The sequence below is a fragment of the Leguminivora glycinivorella genome, chromosome Z, assembly GCF_023078275.1.
Source record: "Leguminivora glycinivorella isolate SPB_JAAS2020 chromosome Z, LegGlyc_1.1, whole genome shotgun sequence".
Taxonomy (NCBI): domain Eukaryota; kingdom Metazoa; phylum Arthropoda; class Insecta; order Lepidoptera; family Tortricidae; genus Leguminivora; species Leguminivora glycinivorella.
In genome coordinates this window covers 34,649,686-34,674,619 of record NC_062998.1, presented here as the reverse complement: position 1 = coordinate 34,674,619, position 24,934 = coordinate 34,649,686, and the positions used below count along the sequence as shown (strand labels likewise).

Sequence of the window (24,934 nt, the reverse complement as noted above, 5' to 3'; positions counted from 1 at the left end):
TTATGTAACATCAGTACATAATTTCAACAAAAATTACAAAACTAAAAAAATCCACCAAAATTAGGCAAATTTCGAGTACATGTTGAAATTCACCCATAAGTGAGAATGATGTATCTGAGATGCAGTAAATCTATAGGTACTTGGATTTCATTGAAAATCGATTTCGATATTTTTACTAAGTAATTCTCAATCCATTCATAAATTATGCGACTGTTTCTTTGTGTCTTGGCGAGGTTAAGGGAATACTACAAAAAAATACTTACATAATACACGGTGTAACATGAGAAAACCGAAAGATATTAACTACGCGTTTCTGAGGGCAAAATAAAGATAAAATGTTATATGATATCAAGCAAATTTCGTCAAAAATAAATTATTTATTTATTATTTTTTTAGTTTTATTAGATGTATTTTTACATAAAAAGTAAATGGTATACCTAAAACTGGCACTTAAAATAAAAATTTACAATATTTTTCTAAAAAATACTTTTTTGCAATGCGTCACTACCTAGTTAGGGATCATCCATAAATTACGTCACACTAAAAATCGTGATTTTTACCCCTCCCCCTCCTTGTCACAGCTGGTCACATTTGTTAGACTCCCCCTCCCTAGTGTGACGTCACATATATTGCAAATTTACACGTAGAAATTATTGAATGAAAACAGCGGGTAGAAATCAATCTTATTTTCATTTATGTACTTAAATTATTCTTCGCCCCATCAACAGGAAAGGCTCTCTTGATATTTCAAAAACGAATGACAAAATTTCATTGTATCTATAAGAGTGTAAAGTAATTTCATAGAAATTTTAACTTGATGTCCACAGCTGGCTGTGGCTGGTAGAATAAACGTTTAAATTTTGACTCTTAAATGTTTAAAAAAATATGAATCAAACTAAATTGTGTGATGTTTTGCAGTTAATATTTTCCACATGTTGTTGTGTTTGTTACACATTTATTTAACCTACATGCCTTGAAACCCCCGCAACGCTCAAGATTTCACATTCTGAATCGGTCGACAACGCAATTGGTATCTTATATTTATAACCAGATACAAAATCGAAAATAGGTGATCCTGATCTAGGCCATTTAGAACATTTTTAGCCAGACATGGCTCAAACAAATTTAAGTTATTTTTACGACCTAAGTAATCAAATTACACAAATCATTTTTTTATGTTATTAAATTTTTAAATCGCTGTACTTTGATTTTCTTTAGACACAGATGTTTCAAATTTATTTTCTGGTATACGATAGACATTTTACAATACGAAATAAAACCAAAACATTTATCAACAATAACAAGAATATGCTTATCGGTTTTGTCTGAAATTTTGGAGTTTTCACCGAGAAGTTTTAAAAAAACGACTAATCAAATTTTGTGCGAGACATTTACTAGCTAAAGAATGTTCCAAATGGCCTAGACTATCGCCTAATTTTGGCTTTTCATCCGGTTACGGAACACCTGTATTTGTATACGTTTATGAGGTTTCATAAAGTAACAGTTTAAAGTTCGTGTTTTAACCCTCAGATTATGATAGATTTTGAAATGTGACGTCACAAAATTTAGGACCCCTCCCACCCCCTTGTCACACATTGTCACACTTCGTCGACCCCCTCCCTCCCCCTTAACGTGTGACGTAATTTATGGATGATCCCTTACTTTTTGATATCTATCGACGAGGATAGTTAGATTATGTCCGATAACGGCATCATCGCCATCAAAACAGCGTTTTGTTCTGAGAAATAATAAGTAGGTATACTTAGATGTAGTGCGAAAGGGTTTTCCTTCGTATTTTGCCGGAAACGTTCGTATTTGTCATGCTAGTATAGTCAATGTTAGTATATAATATCTTGTACTGAGACTGACTGAAATAGCATGACACGTTCGTACGTTTTCGTAACAAATTATAACATTACGAAGGCAAATCTTTTCGCACTACATATGTAATTGTTATTTTTTTTAATTCTTATAACTCTGAAAGTAGGCGGATCCCAGAAACGTTTATATGACATTTTACTCTTCTAATATGATGAGGAATACGTTGTTAAAATTATTTGGTTTCTTCGTGTTACACCGTGTGTAAAAGTCGGACGTTGGAGTCTTATATTTTTTTAAACACAAGGTTTATTTAAATTTTGTTTTGAATGCAACTAATAATGCAAGGCGTCTCAATACTATGGGAGATGAAGGGAAAGTACTTAAAATGTCGTTTATAGGGTATTTTGCTGAAGACTTTATGTTATTTTTAGACGTTGCTACCAGCGATATTTTTTATCACCTCTGAGTGATACTTTCTGTCAATGAGACGGACAATTTTATTAGGGTGGTCGGTGGTCTGTGATTATACCTTGTTAACAGGGACCCTGGATAAATGGATTACCTCTTTAAGTCTCATTTATCCAGGTTTCACTATATTACAACTAAATATTAATTATGCACGTCAATAAACAGTTGGAATCAACAGACATCGTGTTTGCAGCTAATATGATCAAAGCGATATTGAATTGATTACAGATGCTATGACATATGCACCGACGACGTGTCACGTCCCAAACCACGTTACTTGGATGAATACCCACCCGTGGGTTAATTAGTTTACCGACTAATGACGTGGAATCATGCAGCTTTCAAGCAGCTTTCGATAATTAGGTGTTTAACAGTTGGTTGCCATAGTAACATTGTCTTAGTTTTCGCCTTTGGTTTTCGCCCACAATGTAGGTACCTATATGAGCTAGTTTTCGCCCACAATGTACCTATATGCTACTTGCCCTTATTATTTTTGTGAAGGTGTAATAGTTATTTGTTTGTTGTAAATAAATTTCAGGACGGACCATTGAACTTGGCACCCATTTAGATTTCACTTCTTTTTTCGTTGAAGTTAACAACCAAGGCATATGTATCATATTATTGAACTTGGCTCTCATTTCACATTTATGTTTTTGATGGGATCTGAATTGCCACAGACGACGAAGCAGAAACGTTATTAATTGGTATGTCGGCGGCCGATCGTATGATCATGTTATGTTTTGAGAATACTCGCATAAAACCAATACATAGGCAGGATATGAATGTAGGTTGCTTCCGGTGCCCGAAGGGCAAACTGTCCAGAATTAGGTTGGAGAGCAATTAGTTCCGTAGTAACAAGAAAATATTTTGTCACCACGCCGACTGATAAAGGCTCTCTTGATTATTCGAAAACGGATATCAATATATATTATTTACCGTGTAAGTGTCTTGGTGTTTACTGTTAACTTATATGAGTGAAATAAACGAAATTGAAATTGAATCAAAATTACAGTAATTCCATACAAATTTTATTTCAACTTGATGTCTTAAGCTGTTGGATGTTGACTTTTCCTATAATTGATGAATTTGAATTGAAACATACAGTTCGTCACTACTTTGAAAAAATCTCGTATCTCACGCTGCTCCTCAAAGTTAAAACGCAGTAAGTCTATATGCATTCCATACATACTACAATTTTCTTTTCATTGACAGACGAAGATACAAGTTTTTTTAAAAGTAGTGACGAGTTTTAATTAATTTATGGATTTGATTTTTTTGATGTTTTAATGTTAGTATTTTTACTCAGTACGCTTTTCTGTTCAATATTGGATATTTCGTTTTCTCGGTTATCAATATTGCATGTTTGGTTAAATAACAACCTACTTATCCCGCTTGTAAGTGCTTGCTATGTAAGTGTTAAATTAAAATGATAATTCACTTTATAATTTATATTTTTTAAACATTGTGTATAAATATGACCTGTAAAATACTTTTTTACCAATAAAAATCTGTATTCTGTATTCTGTATTCTGTAAAACTATTAATAATTAGTATTAATTTTTCACAATAGGTATGCATAAATTAGTATTAATTTTTCACAATAGGTATGCGTTTGGTACTAACAACCTGTTCCTGTTTTTCCGACAGTATATCTATTGCTTGAGAATTTCCCGAATACATACGCGTACATCGTATCCTATCGCGATATCTAGTATATCTACGGTTCACGTGTATCGGGATCAAATTGCATTCATTGGCAAATATATTAGGCGGAGTAGATATTCAAATTACTGACTGATGACCTATGAATTCCCACATGTGTTTACATGGAAATCTAATCAGCAATGAGCTGCAGCATTAGCAGCGGTGGTATCAATACACGATCTATGTGCTGAAATATTCATTACTTGCTTATCATAACAAACAGTGACCGAAATAATCTTTTCAGTACAGATGGTGTTTTTTTTACGCACTAGTGCGAGAAATGGTTCATTATATGCCAGGTCGATACTTCGAAGGCTCAACTGCACTGAAAAAAATCGTACGATACACGTGCGAAAAGCAAATTCGTAACTCGTGTCGATTTAAAACACTCCCTTCGGTCGGGTTTTAACTTATCGCCACTCGTTTCGCACTTCCTTTTTTACGCACTTGTATCGTAATGTACTATTTAGCAATTTCGAGTTAGCGTAGCCAGGTCTCACATCATTCATGTGATTACATGTTTTTATAAAGTGTTTAGGGGTTGCTAGGTAGGTCTATCGCGAATTCGTTTTGTTACGTTTATTTACAGACTTTTCGATAGAAGTTTCTATGTTGTCGTGGTCGCGGCGAAACTAACTCGTAGTTGTAGGTACCACAAAATGTGAAAACAGGGATTTATGTAACTACCCAACAAAAATCGATGAAAAAGTTTGGGGTAGATATCACAATTGAAAACTACTTTTCTCAAGTTAGGTAATGTGTGCATTCTTATTCGAGCACACATCCGAAGATTTAAAAAATGCAATCTTGAGGGAATTGTTTTAATTTTCCCTTGACTTTCGTATGATAGAAAAAAAATCTTAAGCATTATGTTACATAATTTACATATGTATTTATCCCACTGCCCACAACAACACACAACACACAAAATGCGACAAGGCCCACTGGTGACTCGGCCACCCGGCCGGGCCGAATGGCATTTCTGCGACGCGAATCGCCACCGAAACGCCGCAGAAATGTAGTCTGGCTGGGATCCCTTTCTTTCCCATAAACTTATTGTTCATAATTTCGTTAGTCAGAAGTTGTTATTCATATATTTTGTGGTCATAAACATCACTAGTCATAACTTTTGTTACGAATAATGTTTAATGGTTCTAAAAATAAAAAACCATAATACTGGATATCATAAACTCAAAAGTCATAAAGTTGATGAGTATAAAATTGAAAAGTATAACAATAATTATTCAGAAATATTATTAAACATATATTTTGAAGCCCTACTGATTGTTCTGCATATAGATTTAATGTCTAAAATTCCTAAAGTATATTATATTTCAGACATACATATAATTACACAGAAAATTTTTATACATAAAATATTATTTATGACTTCAAAACAAAAATTAACCCTTTTCCTCGTGTAGGTTCGTTAGTTTCCTTTTGTACCTTAGAGCGGAAATAGGAGGCCCGCGTAGCGGGGCTCCGTCGACTTATTGACGGAACAAAATTGTTTCAAAAAGCAACCCTTTGCCTCGTTTAGTTGGTTTCGTTAGTTTCCTTTTGCTAGTTATCTTTTGTCCTTAAAAGCGGATATAGAAGTTGTCGACGTCAGCTCCTTGGCGAGACCAATTGGTGCCATGAAAGTTTAATAAATACTGAGGAAGTTAGTAAGCCAAATTACAACTTACGAAAATGCAGACGAAAAAACATTGCAACATTTTTTATGGGAAACAATAGAGATCCCATTGAATGCTATTAGTGAAGAAACACATGGTTATTAATCATTATGACTTGTGATAAAATCCTTAGAACAATTATTCCGAATAAGTTTATTTCCTTCAACATTATGGATTTTTACAACTATAGACTTTGATTATTATGTCTAATAAATTTTATGACTAACAATAATTATGACTTTCAAAAATCGGAACTACAATTTCTGACGTTTAATTTTATGACTAGTGATAATATGACTAAGAAAAATTATGACGGAAAACGTCATGGATAGTAAAAATCGGACTTAAAAAATTATGGGAACCAATAGAGACCCAGTCTGGCTCTGTCGCGCCAATACGCAAGAGATAGATAGCTACGAAAGAGATATTATCGTGAGCGTTTCGTGAGCGCTTGTGCATTCGGCTACGTACACAGCTGTCCTTTATCGCGAGTTTGACAAGTGCGTTTTCACATTATCCGATCCGATACCGGATGTAGGACCGATATTCCATATATTAAAGTCACCGTTGATTTCTGGCTTTGAAATCCTACATCCGATATCGGATCGGATAATGTGAAAATGAACTAATAGTCTTAAATATTCGCTGACGTCAGTAACTCTTTTTCTATTTAATTTTGATCGTAATTACTAGCTGGTACTAGTAGCATTTCCTCCCTCATTGTAGTTCAAGTAAGATGTACCACTTATTAGTAATTAACTAGGGCGATGTTAGCGAATATGTCAAGGTCAAACTTGTGGTATGGTGAGGCGACTGATTACGGTAGAAAGCTATTGTAATTGCATGGAGACAGGTGTACAGAGAAAGAGACGGGAGGTTTATTGTGTTACATGTAAATATATGTTTAAGTTTGTTTTGATGGAATAAATCGCTTCTGGAATTATTCACTGAATTAACAAAAACATGATTAACGAAATGCTTGCGATCGTAAAAAAATAAATTATTAGCCATTTATTTCTCAATGATAGCAGTTCGTTATCAGCGATTATCTAAGACGTGAAATATCGCCGTGTGATAGGGTTCGAGCGAGGCGAGGTGACATCCACGACATGCGCGGCTGACACACTTCTCGCGACACGGAGCTAACTATTACCCTAACTCATTCAGTTCAAGACTTACTACATCTACCATTCAACCGCAAAATAACAGACGATAAAACTTTAATATTATGTTTGCTCATTTTTATGAATAAAACAAGCGAAATAGTTTCCTTTAACGTGCAGGTGGCACGTGCATACCTGCCTTATTAATATTATTGGTAGTAAGTGCCTGGGTGCTGATAAGGCGCGGACGTACCCGTTCTTTTACATGTTTACATTCGTTGAGTAACATACCGTCGTTCCTCTTGTGACATCGATACGCTAGTTAGTGTACAGTTACATTTACAAATGTTTCAGTGTTAAATCTAATAGTGCGAATGGATTCCACGTAAATCTTTAATCGACTCGTGGTGCCGCGGGGTCGAACCTATCGCCCTTGTCGATAAGTGTTGTCGTCACTCTTGTGTTGTTTAAAATGATGTGTACAGGTGTTATAATATCAGCAGGTCGAAATTTTACACATTTGACATATGTAAGTCAAATCTAATTTTGCTTACAAATTTTATTATGGCACTATATTAGCTGTGGTTTTTGAGTGATTATCGTGTGACCAATTGATACAATAAAAATGGATAGGTTTAGGCAAAAAACAAAGAAAGATAAGCCCATGAAACATGTGGAAAAGGAAAAATCGCCTCTATTCACGGACGTCAAGTCTATGAAAGAAAATTTAAAAATAAAGGAGATATTACGATCTGTAAAAATGAATAGTAGTATGCGATTAAAGGCACCGCGAGGCAGTGTCGTGATGGACAAAAACGAGTTTACTGATGTCAGTGAAGATGTTTCCGATGATCACAGTAACCTCCAAGACAAACCTGACCAAGACTTCCAGGAAGCCAAGAACGTCGATTTAGTAAATAATTTAAATCATGATAGTGAAGATCCGACCCCGCACTTGCGAGATGAAGTTGAAATGAATACAGGACAACAACCGGGACTTCAGCAGGACAACTGTCAACCAGCACTTAGTACTGACAATAGTAATCCCCTGACTCAGGAGATTGACACGTCTCCTTCGCAAGCGGACGGTGCCCTCAAAGAGTCCGAGGCAAACCAAGATATCTTAAACAGAGAAGAATCCTTCTCTAAAGTCGATTCACTACAATCCAAAACCAACGCCGTCAAAAACCGGGAGCGGAAATTATCTTTGGACAACACTATGTTATCGCGGCGAGAGAGTTTGTCTCAATCAGAAATGGATCTGCATTATATAGGTAAATCTCCACTGGAGAGAAAATCCTCGTTTTTTAGAAAAAAGATGGATAGTTTCATAAAGAACACAACAGAGATTTTCAAGAGACAGTCGTTAGGGAGTAAGTCTCAAACTATGTCGCGCAGAGGCTCCATGTCAGTTTCTCTTCAATCTTTAAATGAAAAAGTGGACATGGATGGAGACGATTACAACAGGACTGCACTTAGTCAACAGGTAAGCGCTGTCGGTATTTTAAATAAAATACAGGTACATCGGGGCAAATCTCGACTGGGGGGCCATTGTAACTGCGATGATCCATTTTTTCCATTATTACACTATGATGTTGAGTTCTACATATATTCACTGAACATGCCTACCATAAACCTATAACCGGTAAAACATTGTAAAACATGGAAAACATGGACCAGTTACATTTGCCCCGTTGTACATTACTAAAAACTTAATGCGTCTTTAAACTTTGCAGATGTAGGTACATAATATAAAGTATACATAACTACATACTCGTACTACGTACTAATAAGTACTTTACCTCTGTACCATTATGACTTTATTGTAAACAAATGACACCTGCGAAGTGCGAATTAGATTTAATGAAATGTGTTAACGAAACGTTTGCCATATCATAATAAAAAGCGTGGTAAAATTCAAACGGAAGTACGAGTCTCTAGGGTGGTAAAAGACAAGCCGCTGTGTTCATTATTTTGCATAAATCTTGAAAACCATTATTTATCTCTAAGTTAGTCTACCAGTAATAATAAGTTACCTTTTAATTACTAAAAACTCGGATCAAGAAGTCTAAATAGATTAAATAAAAAACTTGACCTAGCCATACAAATTCAAAAATGAGAAAAAAATCTATTTTTAAATTTCCCACAGTCAAAAATGTCCCCCTGTATCTTAATTGGAATTTAGAAAATACTTTGATGGGCTATAAATATAAAACAAAAGAATTTGCGCGATCTGATCAATCAAATTGGCTTACATCGTTTAGTTCAGTAGTTATTATTAAATCGAATTTCTACTTATTAAATGAAAATTGTTTTTAAAAATAACTGATGCCCACGATTTTCTTAGAATTATCTGATGATTTTTTCGTGCAAGGTAAAAATATTTTTTTCAGTACAGGGGGGCGATTTTTGAATCTCGCATACGGGATTTTGTCACTAAAATACCGGTTTAAAACGGTGACTTGCTTATTATTTTCAGTGACAATTTTCTGAATTCGAACGTGTGAGACTCAAAAATCGGCCCGCAGATGGTGCTTTTTTGCGCACTAAGTAGTGCGAGAAGTGATTCATTCTTGTCAGTTCGAAACTTCGGGGGGCCACCTGTACTAAAGTTACGAATTTCCTTTTCGCCCTTGTATCGTACGACGTTTTTTAGTGCAGAATCTGCCCTCTGAAGTTTCGACCTGATAAGAAACGACCCACTCCTTGCACTACTTAGTGCGTAAAAAAAGCACCATCTGTACTGAATAAAAAAAAAACAAAAAATGTTTACCTTGCACGAAAAAAGCATCATATAATTATTAGCTTTTTTACGCACTTGTATCGTAATGTAGATATTATTCCGTTCTCCGGTCGAAAGACGTTAAATTTCAGGCCACTGCGTTAGACGAAGTAACCGCCGCTTCCCGGCTCGGCCGAACAGAAAAATAGTCCTCGGCCAGTAAATAAAGCCTCAGATCACATGTTTCCTGATTCGTCTCCGCCACGGCCGACAATTGCATGTGATCAGAGACATTTCTTCTTAGTTTACTGGCCTAGGTATGTACCTACGGACGAGGAAACTGATTCTTTAGCAGTTGACGGTTCACTTTACATTTGACAGCTCTTTATAGCATAAGTACATATGTGTCTAAGAAATTTACTTGAACAGCAAATTGCTAAAGAATCATTTTCCTCGACCGTATACTAATCTTATTCATACATGAAGCCAATGTGTGTGATGCAGGAGGTGCACGGGAGCGCGGCCAGCGTGGCGTCGAGCTCGACGCTCGGCGCGGCGAGCGACAGCGCGGGCAGCGTGCCGGTGCTCTCGGCCAGCCAACCTAGCGTCGTGCACAGCCAGGGCAGCCCCACCGGTGAGTAACCTACTGTCATACCATACAAGAAGCCATGTGTGTGATGCAGGAGGTGCGCGGGAGCGCGGCCAGCGTGGCGTCGAGCTCGACGCTCGGCGCGGCGAGCGACAGCGCGGGCAGCGTGCCGGTGCTCTCGGCCAGCCAGCCTAGCGTCGTGCACAGCCAGGGCAGCCCCACCGGTGAGTAACCTACTGTCATACCATACAAGAAGCCATGTGTGTGATGCAGGAGGTGCGCGGGAGCGCGGCCAGCGTGGCGTCGAGCTCGACGCTCGGCGCGGCGAGCGACAGCGCGGGCAGCGTGCCGGTGCTCTCGGCCAGCCAACCTAGCGTCGTGCACAGCCAGGGCAGCCCCACCGGTGAGTAACCTACTGTCATACCATACAAGAAGCCATGTGTGTGATGCAGGAGGTGCGCGGGAGCGCGGCCAGCGTGGCGTCGAGCTCGACGCTCGGCGCGGCGAGCGACAGCGCGGGCAGCGTGCCGGTGCTCTCGGCCAGCCAACCTAGCGTCGTGCACAGCCAGGGCAGCCCCACCGGTGAGTAACCTACTGTCATACCATACAAGAAGCCATGTGTGTGATGCAGGAGGTGCGCGGGAGCGCGGCCAGCGTGGCGTCGAGCTCGACGCTCGGCGCGGCGAGCGACAGCGCGGGCAGCGTGCCGGTGCTCTCGGCCAGCCAGCCTAGCGTCGTGCACAGCCAGGGCAGCCCCACCGGTGAGTAACCTACTGTCATACCATACAAGAAGCCATGTGTGTGATGCAGGAGGTGCGCGGGAGCGCGGCCAGCGTGGCGTCGAGCTCGACGCTCGGCGCGGCGAGCGACAGCGCGGGCAGCGTGCCGGTGCTCTCGGCCAGCCAGCCTAGCGTCGTGCACAGCCAGGGCAGCCCCACCGGTGAGTAACCTACTGTCATACCATACAAGAAGCCATGTGTGTGATGCAGGAGCTTGAGGAGAGCCCCGAGCGTCAATGGCTGAGAGCAGCCAGCCAGCGCAGCGTTTACTTTACCCGTTTATTATAATTGAGGTTCTACGGGCCTTTTGAGTGTTACGTCAACCAAGGACTCATTTCTCGAACTGCATTCGACTAATATTATAAGTCCGTTTCCCATCAAGTCGTATTGGCAACACACTTATAATATTTGACTAATACTGTCCGAGAAAAGGGTCCGAAGCAGAGATCTGAGTGAGGCATGAGGCCAAACCTAAGTAGCTAGTACCTAAGTAGGTACCTAGGTACAGGTCCAAGTTATGAGAATTTAGAGAGTAGGTACATAGAAACGAATAGAAACTTTGTTGTTTTCAACCAAATAAAAGTTATTGCTGACTGGTCAGTGGTTGATACCAATATCGCCCTTTCATAACATTGATATTTGCTGATTAAATAATCAGTACAAATGTGATAAAAGCAGATATATTTTGTAACTATTCGGTACGGATTAAGAAGAGATTATTAAGTAGATATCCAATTCGTAAAACTGTTAGATAAAGTATTTATTTCACATCACTATTTACATTTACTTTTATCGGGCTATAGCTGATTCCCACAGCTAAGTTCGCGTAATACATAAAACGCTGAACAAACATATACAACTTTCATAGCTTAAAATAAAACTTGAACAAAATGTATATTGGTTTCTTAAACCACTTAACAAGGCCATAACTGGTCAAAATCACTTTCTTTCTTATTATACTTTTTAAAATGTGTCCTGCTGTCGAAATTTCAAAGTAACGAATATAGGTAGTATGTAGTTTTGGCTCTGCGTTGATTAATCTTTCAGTTAGAAAACACAAGCATAAGGTTGGGAACTGTAGGAGTGGTCGTTCCATTACTTCAGCTTTTCCATTTTCTAGCAGTCGCGTCGCCAAATCGCCGGTGCACTGAACTGTTATATTACATCTATACAGGTACGGTAGAACTAAGATTTAGGAAAATTTACCATTAGTATCACCAAAGAGGATCGAGTATTATAGAGAGTTGTTACGCCGTTACTCGCGCGACCGTCAAACTTCCATAAAAGGTCATTTCGGCGTCGCATCGCCGTCGCTCACCGTCGCCCACGCAAGCCACGGCGTCTGTCAAAGATTCAGGGGCGGCTCACTCTGCGATTCTATCGCCGCGCTACAAGTACATCCTGGCGGCCGCGAGTTCGCGGCCTACTCAGGGGTGGCGCGCGTTCTCACGGAATGCACGTTCGCACTTTCTATTGTTACTTTACGTCGCGAGTTTTTTTAAGGTTCATATGCGATGTCCGCGTGTCGAATGGCTAATAATACTTAGTTAAATAGACATCATGAATAAAATAAATACCATAGGACATTCTTACACAGATCTACTACTAATTAAGTCCCACGAAAAAGTTCAATAAGGCTTGTAATGTTGGAACTTGAACAAAAATATATAAATACAGTATATATACTTAGAAAGTACCTAAGACTTGAATATAATAGTATAACATTTTATGTGAGTATTAATTCGTTTTAATCCATAGGTAACCCTATCGCCGGACGCCGCGCACGTGCGGCTCGTTTCTTTGTAAGAATTTTGTAGGTATTTAAAAAGGCGGCATTTCGTAAACATCAAAGCAGTGAGCCTTCTGTACTTGTACTATTATATATTCTGTGGTAAAATGTGTAATCACAGTGCATAGACTGCCATCTCTCGACACAGGCTTAAAACTTTTAACCTCAGTTTCGACAATTTGGCCCATGCCCCATATTGTTAACTTGATATGTGTTAAAATGTCAAATATTAATATTAGCGCCATCTAGCCAAGCGTTCCCCAAAGGTGTAACGACATCTAGGTCACCGTACCTTTTTCTATGGCTTTGAGGTACGTTTTTTCTTAGACTTTATCCGTCTATACGGAGTTACATATGTCTTTGGTATTACTTTTTTGCGCACAGTGTAGTACCCAGAAGGTGAGCCATAGGTGAGCACGTTGATTATGATACCCTAGAATCAGAGCGTTCTGTATACCGTTAAAAAGGGCCACGGCTATAATTAGAAATTAACCTTCGCGCATACCAATAAGGTTTATCCAGGGTTGACCACATAAATACATAATTATGAGGAGTGTCTTTTCAAAAGGGCTTATTTCCACTTTGAACTTTTTAATAATTCCACGGTATTGATTTTGAAATTATTATTTAATTTGCAAAATTGTAATATTGTAAGTTGACGTTAATGCTATGATTACATCAAACGTAACACGTGTACCTAAATAAATATTTAATTACCATGTTTTTGAGAATTAAGCACTTTTCATGCGAGACTTTTTGAACTTTTATCTCAAAACAACGCGTAATTTTCTATACTAAGAAAAACTGCATTCGTAGTTAAAAAAAAAGAAAAAATGGAAATAAGCCCTTTTGAAAAGACACTTCTCATATGGCTTGCGGTTTTTCATGGTTCACTCGCCTCGCTTATAATCTAGGCTCATTGACACGGCGTTGGAACTCGCATGCGATTTTATGCTTACATTGCGGAGTGTAGGGGTAGCAATGTATTGAAGTGTAAATTGGCCTCGAGTTCTGTTTGGCAGAGGCACATTTTAGACTGATTAAATATTAACTTCACTGTTGCTGCGAACGAATAGCTGCAATTTACAGTCATTGCCTAGAGAGAAGCGCCATTTGAATTCATCAAATATAAACTGTATTCAGGCATACGGACTCAACCCAGGACTCAAGTAATTTATGAAAGAACGTGCCTTATGTATTCAAATTGTATTAAAGTGTTTATTTTTGTCTTTTGTATTACCTATATGTATCATGTTATGTAATACCGTTTTAATTGTAAATTATACACTTAAGTGCAAAAGTGTCCTCACTAGAAACTGTGCGGACGCCTAAGTCGCACAACCTTATTTATTTTTTATACAAAAATGCGTCATTTATAGGCTTAGTTTAAAAAATGTTTTTATTGAATTCTGTACACTTTAAGGGAAGGTTCTTTAGATCAAATACAATTAATTTCTCTAAGAAACAAGCGTCTTAACTTTTACGGTTATCGAGTTATTAAAAAATTAAGATAATTACTGAACACGTAGGTATGTGACAGCCTTTACCAACTCCTAATGTTATTTGTTTTTACATGTGACGGCAATCACTTGACACTAACTTGAATGTAATTCTTAAGGGTCTCCGACACTAATAAACTCATTTTCCCCTCACTAGCTCGGAAACACGTGTTTTGTCCTTTAATACCAGCGGGTAAAAACGCATTTTATCCACTAGTTGGTAAAGTAATTTGACCTTGAATAAAGTCAAATTAACTGTTTTAAAATTGATAAAAGTAGGTGAATCTAGTAATAAAGATGATTTACCACCTGTGGAACTACTGGAAGCAGTGATAAACGCATTTTTTGCGTTGTAGTTTCCTCGCTATAGTGAGGGGAAAAGTTTTGTGTTACACTTGGGTGCAATGTATTTTACTTCTCGTGTGTTAAAAAACTCGCAAGTTCAGGATTCTATTCTCGAACCACTCGCTTCGCTCGCGGTTCAACTATAGAATCCTTTCACTTGCTCGTTTTTCAATTCCACACTCGGCGTTAAAATACAACTTTGCCCCCTTGTATAACAAATAACTATTATTATGTATGAAAACCTTCATTTTTTCTCGAATTTAACTAAATGTGTAACGGAAAAAACACGGTGTATAAAAAAGGCGTATTTTAACTTTATCACAAGTAATAAATCAGTTTTTTTTCCTTTACTGTCATTAACCTTACCTGTGTTATTTCCAGGCAGCAATGGAGCATACAATCAAGACTCCCTCCTGAATTCTCGAGCTATTTCCATGAGCTCTGGGCTAGACTCCGCGTGCGGACAGCGGAGAAGGAAAACGTCTAGATCCAACAGGTAAGTAGGTATGAATGAGTTTCACTTGTTGTTTACTAATCACAGTTAGACGGAAAAGAAAAAAAAATAGGCTCGAACTTGAGCCACATAGTGACAATTTTATTAAGGTGTTGTTTTAACTCCGTTAACTTCGGTGTATGATTGTTAGGTATATTTAAGAAAACTGAATAACGAATAAAGATCTTTCGAGAAAGTATATACGTTTAGTAGAAACTGTATAAAACATTACTAAATACTATATGAAATCAGGTACCTATGTAGAGACTAGGGGATGTAGGGACCTTAATAGATAAGTATAAAAAAACAATTGATTCCTAAAATATGGGTTTCCTTGAGAATGTTTCTTAATTTAAGCGCATGAGTGCACCCTTAAAATAAATGAACTTACAGAGCTCTTTCAGTTTAAGTTCATAATATTAATGTATTCTATAACCCACCTCAAACACGACTAGCCAAAGTCTAAGAAGTGTATGCATACAACAAAAGTATACAACAAAATCCCGCTCGAGTTGAAATCAACAACTAGCGATAAATGTTTCTTTGAAAAACTTAAATCTAAAGTCGTGTCTGACGCACACTATTCAATTGATGCCTATTCAGGACCTAACACTGTATCAATGGGTAAAACTGTAGGCAAACAAATACATATCGTCACTACTTTAAAAAAAACTTGTATCTTCGTCTGTCAATGAAAAGAAAATTGTAGTAAGTATGTATGGAATACATATAGACTTACTGCGTTTTAACTTTGACGAGCAGCGTGAGATACGAGATTTTTTCAAAGTAGTGATGATATAGGTACCTATGCATACGTAATTCGCTTGCTCAGCCTTGCCTGTTAATTACTCAATCTAGCAGAAAGAAAGCCAATGTACCTGACGTGTAAAATTTTACAACTAGGGAACAAATCAAATTATTTTATTGAATATTTTTCGTTTTGTTCTTTTTTACAAGTAGTCACACTACTATATATAAATTATAAATTTAAATAAATATCATACACGAAAGAAAAAACGACAAGGCCCACTGGTGGCCGAGCCGGGAATCGAACCCGGGTCTTCAGCTTACGCGGCTAACGTCTTCACCACTAGACGGCGGCGGCGGCGGGCGGGTGGTCTAGATAGATAGATAGATAGATATACGTTTATTTGTTTGTCACAATACACACAGAATACACAAAAGAAATAATTTACAAAAAAGAATTAGAATACATAATAAGCAAATTGGAAAACAGGAAATTACACAGATTTTTACCATAGCGTACTATGATACTGTGCGCGTCGCAACAAGACAAAAGGGTTACGGCTCAGTATTACGCTACGCCCTGAGGCAGCAGCACTGATATTCTGCCGGAACCAGATCAGATCACGATAACACATAATTGGTTGAATAAGAAATATTGTAAAGAGATGAAAGTATATACCTAAAATATCTATAAATAATTGCCTATGAAACGAGTGAGATGAATGCTATGATGAATAGAAATGTGTGTTTGATCTGTTAGATCGATAGCTAGTAAAATAATTGCTACAGCTAGAGCTAAAGCTAAAGCTAAATCCGGTAATCTGCAACCAGGTAGCCATAAGGGATACCCAAACTTTGTTTTTAGGGTTCCGTAGTCAACTAGGAACCCTTATAGTTTCGCCATGTCTGTCTGTCCGTCCGTCCGTCCGTCCATCCGTCCGTCCGTCCGTCCGTCCGTCCGTCCGTCCGTCCGCGGAAAATCTCAGTAACCGTTAGCACTAGAAAGCTGAAATTTAGTACCAATATGTATATGAATCACGCCGACAAAGTGCAAAAATAAGAAATGGAAAAAAATGTTTTATTAGGGTACTCCCCCTACATGTAAAGTGGGGGCTGAATTTTTTTTTCATTCTAACCCTAACGTGTGATATATTGTTGGATAGGTATTTAAAAATGAATAAGGGTTTGCTAAGATCGTTTTTTGATATTATTTATATTTTCGGAAATAATCGCTCCTAAAGGAAAAAAAAGTGCGTCCCCCCCCCCCTCTAACTTTTGAACCATATGTTTAAAAAATATGAAAAAAATCACAAAAGTAGAACTTTATAAAGACTTTCTAGGAAAATTGTTTTGAACTTGATAGGTTCAGTAGTTTTTGAGAAAAATACGGAAAACTACGGAACCCTACACTGAGCGTGGCCCGACACGCTCTTGGCCGGTTTTCTAAAATATATTTTTTAAATGACGTTTAAAAGTAAATTTAGTTTTAATTTGACGAATCGGGGGCGGGATATTGTTCCAGCACCTGGTTGCGAGATATCGGAAACAGCCTGTAAAAGCAACAGTTTTGTGAGGGTGAGCTTCTAGGAGACAGCGCCTGGTAGACCGTGTACCATGTCGTTCATGGAAAGAGGATATGCGTATTTTAGAGAATAAGTAATGGGGCTTTTTGTCATTCAAAACGCCAAATAAGAGACTAGCTAGATGTAAGTGCCTCCGTGAGGACATGCTTAATATGGATGCTTTGTTAAGGTATGGTGTAATGTGTGTTCTCGGTGGTATTGAGCTACAAAAACGGAAACAGGCATTTTGGACTCTTTGGATAAGACGACGAGTTTTTTCCAATAGTCGTGGCCCGTACACAATGTCTGCATAATTTAACTTAGAGAGTACCAGCGATTCGCACAACAACTTACGAATTTCCTCATTTAAGAGGTATCGTACTTGGTATAAGACCTTAAGACGAAAAAAACACGACTTCACTAATTCTCCTATATGCTTCTCAAACCTCAGCTGGTTGTCAATGACTAATCCCAATGACTAAGAGTCTAGTGGTGAAGACGTTAGCCGCGTAAGCTGAAGACCCGGGTTCGATTCCCGGCTCGGCCACCAGTGGGCCTTGTCATTTTTTCTTTCGTGTATGATATCTATTTAAATTTATAATTTATATATAGTAGTGTGACTACTTGAAAAAAAGAACAAATCGAAAAATATTCAATAAAATAATTTGATTTGTTCCCTAGTTGTATAGATGGCAGCACCATCTCTCTCGCTATATCGTAATCCTGCAAAGGATTCGTATAGGAGGTGCAAGCACTAATTGCTCGCCCTTAGAGTTGGTCAAAGGCGCCTAGCCTTATCACAGAGATAACATACACTAGAGAAATTTCGTCGGGTACCACGGCGGGCGGGTGGTCTAGTGGTGAAGACGTTAGCCGCGTAAGCTGAAGACCCGGGTTCGATTCCCGGCTCGGCCACCAGTGGGCCTTGTCGTAGGGCGGGCGGGTGGTCTAGTGGTGAAGACGTTAGCCGCGTAAGCTGAAGACCCGGGTTCGATTCCCGGCTCGGCCACCAGTGGGCCTTGTCGTTTTTTCTTTCGTGTATGATATCTATTTAAATTTATAGTGTAAAATTTTGTTTTATCAATAAAGGATTGTATTGTATTGTATTCAGAACAGAGCTTTAGGGAACGAACGCGGTGATAATAACTCAGGCCACCTCTACCCACGCACTTGCCTCCGATCTCGCTTTATGGTTATCGTGTCGATCGAATGTGATGGTACTGATGGTCAAGTATGTTTGTTTGATAAAACAAGGATAGAATGGTAATGTTGTTTTCAGTCAGGTCATCAGCGTCCAAATACATTATGTTTAGTTGTTAACATGTTCAGGGCTAGCACGCCTAGCATGTGCTACGCGCAGTACGCGCTACCAGTGTAGCCGATAACACGGAGAAATGTACCGAAAAGCGCCTACGGGCAGAAAACCCGTTATCGGGTAGTGGCACTGAATATGTTAGCCTCGTAGATGAACAACATACGTCACGTTTACGTCGTATGACAGTTATTTATAAGTTTAAAAGGCACTTACAAGTAAACATGGACTGATGAACTGTTAAAAGTTAGTGACAGAGGGTATTTTTTTTCTGACGCTATGTAAATTAGTAGACCGTTGACATAGTTCGAGCAATTCCGACTAGCGTACGTTACGGAACGGGTTGCGCTTGGTGTGGTAGGTATTGATGATATTATCCTGCCACGATCTCATTAAATTAATGTCACACGATTATCGACGACGCTGTACGTCGGAAACGAAGTAACATTCCCGTGACGCCTTACATTGCTCCGACTAGTAACCTAATCGATGCGGTCTTAATAAATCCCGTTGTTTCATGAGTGTTAGACTTTCGCAAGAAATTCTGAAATTAAAAGGTTAAATTGGTTGCCATTATCTGGTGGTGTACCAATTCTTATGCACGTGAAAAACTGAGCGCATTAATTGGCATGTCTAAAGTTAGTATGTGACGACAGGTCTGTCTCAGTCAGTAAAATCGCCGTCAATATAAATTATCAACAGTGTAAACAAACTGTTCTATAAAATATCAATATACTAGCACAATTTTATTATTTTAAAGGTTGAGGATCATAATGTGATATGAATTGATTAAATAACACATGGATTTAGCCAGTATCTGATGAGTAAGAATGAAAATTAAAAACATTTTGACTACAAGGTTTGTTTACATTGTTCACAAGTTCTATTGACGGCGACTTTAGTGACAGTGACCCTGCCCTGCCTGCTAAGCCGCGGTACTGGGTTCGAATCCCGAAGGGCATTTATTTGTGTGATGAGCACAGATATTTGTTCCTGAGTCATGGATGTTTTCTATGTATAAAAGTATGTATTTATCTATTTAAGTATATATATCGTCGCTTGGCACTCATAGTACAAGCTTTGCTTCGTTTGGGGCTAAGTTGATCTGTGTAAGGTCAGTTCCAGAATTTTCCACCAGTACCTTAATTAACCCACAAAATTTAAATTTTGAAAAAATCCATGAAAGTCGGTCCACTATAGGCCTTCCACATCTAGCGTCTCGCGAGCGTAGCGTCGGGCCACTCGGGTCAACTGTATGGAAAAAGATGCCGCGTCGACGTCGCGCCGACGCCGACATCGATCGCCTACGCCGACGGCTAAGAACACTCCCGACTAATTCAGCTTTCAAACAAAAAAAAACTAAATCTAAATCGGTTCATCCGTTTGGGAGCTGTGATGCCACAGACAGACACACACAAATAAACAGACACGTCAAACTTATAACACCCCGACGTTTTTGCGTCGAGGGTTAAAAATTAAAATATTACACCAAGCCAAGCTTAGTTGGTAACGGTTTTGATAGCTTTGCCGTTGCATTGCAAGGAAGTTGCAAGAGTTATTTTAAGCGTCAAACTGCTACGAGTATGTCGACCGGTTTGGCTCAGTCGGCAGTGACCCTGCCTGCTAAGCCGAGGTCCTGGGTTCGAATCCCGTAAAGGGCATTTATTTGTGTGGTGAGCACAGATATTTGTTCCTGAGTCATGAATGTTTCCTATGTATACATATAAGTATGTATTTATCTATTTCAGTATGTATGTCGTCGCTTAGCACCCATAGTACAAGCTTTGCTTAGTTTGGGGCTAAGTTGATCTGTGTAAGGTGTCTTCAATATATTTATTTATTATTTATTTATGTCATTGTGACTTTCACATCAAAATCGCTGTAAGTTATCTTGGTCTGGCTATAACTTTAAAGTAAATGCAAGTTTATGTAGAAACTTTCATAGATTTCAAAGATTGGTGCGCTTTTTCCTGCACTTAACGACACGCAATCATAAAAATTCAATCTATTCAGTCATTTAAAATGCGGTCGCAATAAGGACTTTATTGCAAGGCAGTACGATCGAATAATGGCCGCTAATTATCGGTACGATGCATTCTTCATTATTTGATTCCGAGTATAAGAGCGAATAGATCGGGTAATTCCATATAACAGAGTTATGTGAATCATAGAGTATATTGAATAGTATGGTATAGAGTTATCAGTCAAGATTTTCGAATGCAGTGCCATCTATTATTAAGTTACGACAACTTTTCATGTGTACTTCCCATGCCTAAAGGTTCCTTCTAGAACATAAAGCATGTGGACCCTTTAAACATGGAACGCCACATATTTATAGCGGGATTTCTAAATAGGTCATTCATCAACCAGTCACATTAATAAGCATTTGAACGCTAACATATTTGTCACAAATATGTGTTGAAAGGACCATGTGCAAATTTGTATGGACACTGTCCCCACCCACCAACAGAAATGAAACATGTCTCATTTAATAGATCTTGGCAAACTGATGATTTTTTAGTATGACGAGGATCACCCTATGTATGGGGTTTTCTTGGAAAACCGTGTTTTGTTTTTACATATTGCGGCGGTGTTCCGGTTTGAAGGGTGAGACATGGCAGTGCAATTACTGGGTATTGTGGCATAAGATCTTTACGTCACATGGTCGGTAACGCGTACGTGAGTTGTTACATCCGTCTATAGGCTGCGGTGACTGTTTACCATCACGCAGCCCCGCATGCTTGTTTATCAACAGCACTACAGACATACACACAGACAGACACGTCAAACTTATAACACCCCTTCGTTTTTGCGTCAGGGGTTAAAAAAACATCAGGTTGCTAAGATCTATTAAATGAGACATGTTTCATTTCTGTTGGTGGGTGGGGACATTTCTGCCCATGGTCCACAATTTAATACATGTAATTCTAATTAGCCATAGAATACCGTTCGCTAGTTTGAGGGTGGTACAGGGACATCTAGCGAAAATTTTGGTCATCAAAAAATACTTAGACATTTTACGACAACAAGTCATTACCCAGTTTGCGGGGGTAACAGCGACATCTAGCGAACAACTTGCACTACGGCATATAATTGTTTTTCACGCCCTCTATTGTTAATTTTCCTAAACATATCCAAAGTACATCGGATTTACTATTTCCTTTGACTGAACACACCGTGATGTGAATTACCAATTATTTGCAAGTTCCTTTATTAAATGATGCACTAATACCTTTATATGTAAGTTTGTTTATAGATAAATTGATAATTTAATTCGATTATAAATAAATAAATATGATATGAAGTGGTTACAGACACAGACGTCCCATATAACCATAATCGGTCGCCGTTCCTACGCAAATCCTCCTATTTTGTGTACACACAGGTCTTCGGGTCTCAATGCTTAGTCGCAGTACGGTCGACGTTTAGTCGCGGCGACCCAAATGGGGACGATTGGTAACAGGCACAAATGGTCACAGAAGTGACAGAAGTGTGCACTACGCGTGCACACATTGTTACCGTTTGGCGACTACTTTCCCAAAATCATTCGTTCATTTCATTCTTTTCAAATGGCGACTGTCAGAGACGTCAAAGTAAAAAAGAAATAAAATCATTTGACATTAAAATGTAATGGCGTAAGAATTTGTTAAAGATAAATATTGTTTGCATTTGTAATATAATGTGGGCTAATTACCATGGCCAATTAAATTGCTCGAGTGATTTCATAAAATAAGTCTAAATTTATCAACGCGCCATCAATTTACCTCAGTTTAACCAGTAATAATATTATTGACTACTCGGTGTTTGCGTGTTATGTATATTGATTGGTGAAGTTTTAGTGCTCCGGTGCATATACTATACTGAAATAATAAAAATAATGCCTAGAAAACCAATAAAGTTGTTAAAATATGGATTAAGACGGTAATATTCCATGTAAAAAACAGTCGCCAAACGGTCACCAAACGGTCGACAAACGGTCGCAAAATGGTCGCAGCGTACACGCGTGACCGAAAGCAGTGAATATTTATTGGATTTTCAAAATGGCTTCTTGTATTCATTTTTTCCAGGTATCCTCAAACTTTATAAACAATTAAATATGCCGTCGTACTCAGTTGCCCTCACTAAAGAAGATTAAAAAAAATTGTAACGTGCGTACCGAGCTGCTGGGTTGTAAAGGATCGGGGATCATATTATTATGGTCTTCTATAGAGCAACTAGTATTTTGCGGCATTTCACAATTGACACTTGTGGAAGTAGTCGTCATTAATATTACTATCAACATTAATTTCAGCGATCTGTACTTCTTTTGTCAAGATTTTTGTATAGATAAGTGTCTACAAATTTGTAATGTTAAAGAGACATAAATAAAACGTAGTAGAGTAAATAATGTGTTTTTTTTGTAACCCAAACAAAATACTTGTAGATACGAGTGCGGAAAAGAGGAAAATCGATACGAGTAGCGATAAATTAATACACGAACGAAGGGAGTGTTTTAAATCGACACGAGTTGTGAATGTCCTTTTCGCACGTGTATCGTACGACGATTTTCAGTACCTAAATCTAAGCTAAGAGTTTCGACCAGACAAGAAATGAATCATTGCTTGATTTGCTCGCACTACTGCGTTAAAAAAAGCAGCATCTGTACTGAAAAAAACTATCATTGCGCAACAGAAATTCTATTAATATCACAGTAAATACTCTATTTCATTTGATTCTTACTTTTATTGTGTAAAGCAACACTACACTTCATTTTTATCAATAAGAATTAAAAATTATATATTTAATACATTAAGTAACTATAAAGTGCTTATCTATTTGTATTATCATTCTGCACTTTTCTTAACTTTCCCACATTTCTATAAAATGTCGAAGAGTGCTTAAATGGTCGTCGTCGTTTATTATTATTTAATTCGCTCATATTTAAATGATTCAAAGCAACCAGTCCACAACTTCACAAGACAGTTTGAGAAACCTTCGTATTTCAGATTGTCATTTGCGGATACAGTGGTTTAGGAGCAGTTCGGTAATCAGACCTACACATGTGTGTACAAATTCTGTCAATGTCACTGTCAGAAACCGTTCTGACAGTGACAATGACAGCCACAAATTCGTCCACATGTTGTTACCGTTATGTGTGCAAACGTCGACTAATAAAGTGTCGTTAAGTCATTCTGACAGTGACATTGACAGCCACAAATTCGTACACATTTTGTTACCGTAACGAGTGCACACGACGACTACATTTTGTTATTGTATCAATACGGTCGCATTGTTTGCACGACGTTACCACGCGTTATGTCACATTTGACAGTTAGTTACTGATTTGAAGATTTTGCGACTGAAATGGTTGTATGGGGTGCAGACACTGCAGACGTTAGAGTTATGTGAAATTGCCCTACGGGTGATTAGAATAATATCAACCCATAATAGGGCAGGAGCATATTATGTATTTACTACCATAGTTTAGACTTCATTTGACAATTTGACAGAATTCAAATTTGACTAATTTCCAAAATTCTTCTGCCCTGTTAAGGATTAAGTAAATGTCGTTTGAATAAATTTCTACATTTCTACATTTCCTATTGTAAAAACCCTGCGTATCTATACATATAAGAGCAACTATTAATCTAACAGAAAAAAGTGTTGACTACGGCAGATCGGGTAAAGAGGTCCATTACTTTGTAAGTTCCGCATCAAACGTCCGTGAACCTATCTAATAGCCACCATAAGGACTCAATTGAGGAGTTTACTGGGGACGCTATTGCTATGTCTTGTATGGGAACCCTGCATTTTATGATTAAGCACTGAGACTTGGCACAGTTGTTCATTGGGTGGCCCTGAGTAGATAAAGATCGGGAGGCTTCGAGAGCCCCCCTTAATTTAGGAGGGAGGAGGGGGGGAAGGCTGGCGCCTCCGCGCTTCCTTTGAAACCATATTTCTCTAAAACTATACAAAATAGGGCATGCGATATATCATTTTCGGATAAATGAAGGACGAGGAATTCATTTTTGGAACAAAAAAAATGTATTTTAGAACAAAAATACAAAATAAAATGGGAAAATCTGAAAACAATATTTTTTTTTATACATATTATTGCACATTTTATGAAAACTGTAATGGTTTTTTCTAAATAAAAAATATTATATAATAGCTACATTTATCTAGTTTTAGAAAATGTATAATTTGTTATAGAAATATATTATACGACGAGTGATAAAAAATAATTTACATCGCCCGATAGGGTGATTTGAATGCTCATTTCAATAAGTTTTGTCAATGATTTCAGGTATAATCACTATTTTTAACACACGAAAGCCGTAATCAT

At 38.1% G+C, this 24,934-nt stretch overlaps 2 protein-coding genes across 2 annotated transcripts in view; both read left to right on the top strand.

The window, feature by feature from the left end:
• Positions 1-6,904: 6,904 nt before the first annotated feature.
• LOC125240468 lies at positions 6,905-10,136 on the top strand. The gene is made up of 2 exons (XM_048148361.1): positions 6,905-8,258; positions 9,999-10,136. Exons 1-2 carry the CDS (start codon positions 7,398-7,400, stop codon positions 10,134-10,136), a joined length of 999 nt encoding a protein of 332 aa, XP_048004318.1. The 5' UTR covers positions 6,905-7,397.
• Positions 10,137-10,878: 742 nt separating this feature from the next.
• Positions 10,879-24,934, top strand: part of LOC125240467 — a 32,717-nt gene continuing 18,661 nt past the window's right edge. Inside the window, exons 1-2 of the mRNA XM_048148359.1 lie at positions 10,879-11,023; positions 14,877-14,991. Of these exons, the coding sequence (XP_048004316.1) occupies positions 10,879-11,023; positions 14,877-14,991 (260 nt within the window). The remainder of the gene's footprint in view (positions 11,024-14,876; positions 14,992-24,934) is intronic.

Excerpts from the sequence above, each read along its gene's own strand:
- LOC125240468 (XM_048148361.1), top strand. The coding sequence starts at position 7,398 with ATGGATAGGTTTAGGCAAAAAACAAAGAAAGATAAGCCCATGAAACAT. Across the intron at positions 8,259-9,998 it reads GGACTGCACTTAGTCAACAG|GAGGTGCACGGGAGCGCGGC; the intron begins GTAAGCGCTGTC and ends TGTGTGATGCAG.